Raw genomic sequence first — 3518 nt, forward strand, 5'->3', positions numbered from 1 at the left:
CGCCCCAGAGCTGGGGCAGGGGGCCGTGCCGATCTCCAGGGCTCCTGGGGCCACTGCTGACCTGGTGAGGGAAGGAACAGCTGGGTAGGCTGGGGTACAGGAGCCACTCTGGCCAAGTGCCAGTAAGATCACGGTCTCTTCTCCCTGACTCAGGCTGGATGCATCGGGCAGTGGACCCTCCAGGGGCCCGCACTGCACGGGAAGCCTTTGTCCTTGGGGGCCTGAGCTGCGCTGGGGCCTGGAGCTCCTGCCCACCTCATCCCCCTCCTCGTAGCACATGGCTGCCTGGAGGCAGGTGAGAAGCACTTGGACTATTTTTCCCCCCCTTCTTTTCTTTGTCTGCAGCCTCTCCTCCCAACTCTTGTTATGCCTCTGTTTAGTTTCTTGTGTCTCTTATTCCACCCTTCTGTGTGCCTCAACAGATTTCAGATCATTTCTCTCACTTTCACAGCCCCTCTTTCCTAAGCAGAAATAAGACTGCTCCATCTCAGTGTGCACCTAACAGACCCATTCTTTTCCCCAAACCCCCTCCAGGTGCTCGGCCAGCATTGGGCAGCCTCCACTCTCTGCTCCCTTACCCCCTTCACATGGCAGTAGTTCTGGGCACCCCAACAAGTCATATTATGCCCCTGGGTGAGTGGGGGTTAAAGGTGTGAAGGGTGGGCAGTAAGGGACCTTTACTCCCTAAGTGTGACACTCCTCAACCCCTTCCGACCTTGTAGGACGCCCACTCCAAGACCCCTCCATGGGAAGCTGGAATCCCTGCATGGCTGTGTGCAGGCACTGCTTCGGGAGCCAGCCCAGCCTGGGCTGTGGGAACAGCTGGGGCAGCTGTATGAGTCAGAGCATGACAGTGAAGAGGCTGCTCGCTGCTACCACAGTGCCCTTCGATATGGAGGAAACATTGCAGAACTGGGTCCTCGCCTCAGCCGACTGCAGCAGGTATAATGAGGCAAAATGCAGAAGACAGGGATTGTGCTTCCTGGCTCTCCACCCACCCATGTTACATTCGCCTCCGTCCTGTTGTTTGTCCCCTAGGCCCAGCTCTGGAACTTTCATGCTGGTTCCTGCCAGCACCGAGCCAAGATCTTGCCCCCATTGGAGCAAGTATGGAACTTGTTGCACCTTGAGGTAAGGCTGGGGCTGAGCGGGCAGTGGTGGAGAGCCAAGCCAGGCCTGCACCTACCTGCACTACTATCTCTTTGTCCTCAGCACAAGCGGACCTATGGGGCCAAGAGGGGTGGTCCCCCAGTGAAGCGAGCTGCTGAACCCCCAGTGGTTCAGCCTGTTCCTCCTGCAGCACTCTCAGGCCCCTCAGGGGAAGAGGGCCTCAGCCCTGGGGGCAAGCGTAGAAGAGGCTCTGAGCAGGTACTTTTACAGGTGGACAAACAGGCAGAGTGGACAGAAACAGGGAAGAGAAGGGTACTCACGCCCTCTTCTCTCCTAGGCGGGCTTTCCCCCAGGGCTGCCACTGCCACCACCACCACCACCACCCCTGCCTGGCATGGCCACTAGCCCTCCATTTCAGCTTCCCAAGCCGGGGCTATGGAATACCCTACATGGAGATGCCTGGGGCGCTGAGCGCAAGGGTTCAGCACCCCCAGAGCGCCAGGTAAGCACTAGTCTGTCATTGCTCACCTACTTACAGGTTCTTTAGTCTCAATTCCATACCCAGTGTCTTCACTGTTTTCTGTAGGAACAGCGGCACTCGCTGCCTCACCCATATCCATACCCAGCTCCAGCCTATACCGCGCATCCCCCTGGTCACCGGCTGGTCCCAGCTGTGCCCCCAGGCCCGGGTCCCCGCCCCCCAGGAGCAGAGAGCCATGGTTGCCCGCCTGCCACCCGTCCCCCCGGAAGTGACCTTAGAGAGAGCAGAGTTCAGAGGTCGCGGATGGACTCCAGCGCTTCACCAGCAGCAACCACCGCTTGTGTGCCTTACGCCCCTTCCCGGCCCCCTGGCCTCCCCGGCACCAGCAGCAGCAACACCAGTCTCCGGGGCGTGGAGCCGAGCCCAGGCATTGTGAGTACTGATGGCAGGTGGGGGATGGAGTAGGGGACCCTGGGGCTTGAGCGAGGGCACCAGAGCAGTTCCTGACCACACTCATTCTGCACTTGCAGCCTGGCACTGACCATTACCAAACTCCAGCGCTGGAGGTCCCATCTCACCAGGGCCGCCTGGGGTCCTCGGCACACAGCAGTCGGAAACCGTTCCTGGCGGCCCCAGCTGCCACTCCCCATCTTCCTCTACCACCCAGGCCCCCCTCACCTTCGCCACCTCCATGTCCCCGCCTCATACGCCCCCCACCTCCTCCTACCTGGCTGAAGGGCCTGGCTTGCCGGCCAGCCCGAGATGATGGAGAAATCTTAGAGGAGCTTTTCTTTGGAGCTGAAGGACCCCCTCGCCCTCCACCCCCACCCCACTCCCACCGTGAGGGCTTCTTGGGGCCTCCAGCTTCCCGCTTTTCTGTGGGCACTCAGGATTCGCACACCCCTTCCACTCCCCCAACCACCAGCAGCAGCAGCAGCAATGGCAGCCACAGCAGTAGTCCTACAGGGCCTGTGTCCTTCCCCCCACCTTCCTATCTGGCCAGAAGTATGGACCCCCTGCCCCAACCCCCCAGCCCATCACTAAGCCCCCAGGACCCACCCCTTGCCCCCCTGACTCTTGCCCTGCCTCCAGCTCCCCCCTCCTCCTGCCACCAAAATACCTCAGGAAACTTCAGGCGCCCGGAGAGCCCCCGGCCCAGGGTCTCCTTCCCAAAGACCCCCGAAGTGGGGCCAGGGCCGCCCCCGGGCCCTCTGAGTAAAGCCCCTCAGCCCATGCCTCCCCGGGTCGGGGAGCTGCCTGCCCAAGGCCCACGGCTCTTTGACTTCCCCTCTACCCCACTGGAGGACCAGTTTGAGGAGCCAGCTGAATTCAAGATCCTCCCTGATGGGCTGGCCAATATAATGAAGATGTTGGACGAATCAATTCGCAAAGAGGAGGAGCAGCAACAGCAGGAGGCTGGCGTGGTGCCCCCAAACCCCAGGAAGGAGCCCTTTGCATCTTTGCAGCCTCCATTCCCCACCAACAAAGCTCAAACCACCACGGCAGCCACCACGGACACTGCCACAGCCACCACCCAGGAAGAGGAGAAGCAGCCACCACCAGCCCTGCCGCCACCACCGCCTCTAGCCAAGTTCCCTCCACCCCCTCCTCAACCTCAGCCCCAGCCCCAGCCGGCACCCCCACCAGCCAGCCTGCTCAAATCCTTGGCCTCCGTGTTGGAGGGACAGAAGTACTGTTATCGGGGGACTGGAGCAGGTGTTCCTACCCGGTCTGGACCCTTGCCCACCACTCAGTATTCCCTCAGCCCCCCATCAGGTGCTACCGCCCCACCACCCACCTCAGCGGCCCCGAGTGCCCAGGGCTCCCCACAGCCCTCTGCTTCCTCGTCATCTCAGTTCTCTACCTCAGGTGGGCCCTGGGCCCGGGAATGCAGGGCAGGTGAAGAGCCTGCCCCAGGCCCCACCCC

The 3518-nt window shown here is 61.5% G+C and overlaps 1 protein-coding gene across 1 annotated transcript in view; it reads left to right on the top strand.

Annotated features, from left to right (window-relative positions):
• Positions 1-158: 158 nt before the first annotated feature.
• The window catches only part of KDM6B (lysine (K)-specific demethylase 6B), a 7946-nt gene continuing 4586 nt past the window's right edge, over positions 159-3518 (top strand). Inside the window, exons 1-8 of the mRNA XM_006899139.1 lie at positions 159-295; positions 535-633; positions 723-942; positions 1039-1131; positions 1213-1368; positions 1448-1612; positions 1697-2023; positions 2122-3518. Coding sequence (XP_006899201.1) covers positions 159-295; positions 535-633; positions 723-942; positions 1039-1131; positions 1213-1368; positions 1448-1612; positions 1697-2023; positions 2122-3518 — 2594 coding nt within the window. The remainder of the gene's footprint in view (positions 296-534; positions 634-722; positions 943-1038; positions 1132-1212; positions 1369-1447; positions 1613-1696; positions 2024-2121) is intronic.

This window comes from Elephantulus edwardii, unplaced genomic scaffold (assembly GCF_000299155.1).
Source record: "Elephantulus edwardii isolate Elephantulus edwardi_28Jun2011 unplaced genomic scaffold, EleEdw1.0 scaffold00246, whole genome shotgun sequence".
NCBI classification, from domain to species: domain Eukaryota; kingdom Metazoa; phylum Chordata; class Mammalia; order Macroscelidea; family Macroscelididae; genus Elephantulus; species Elephantulus edwardii.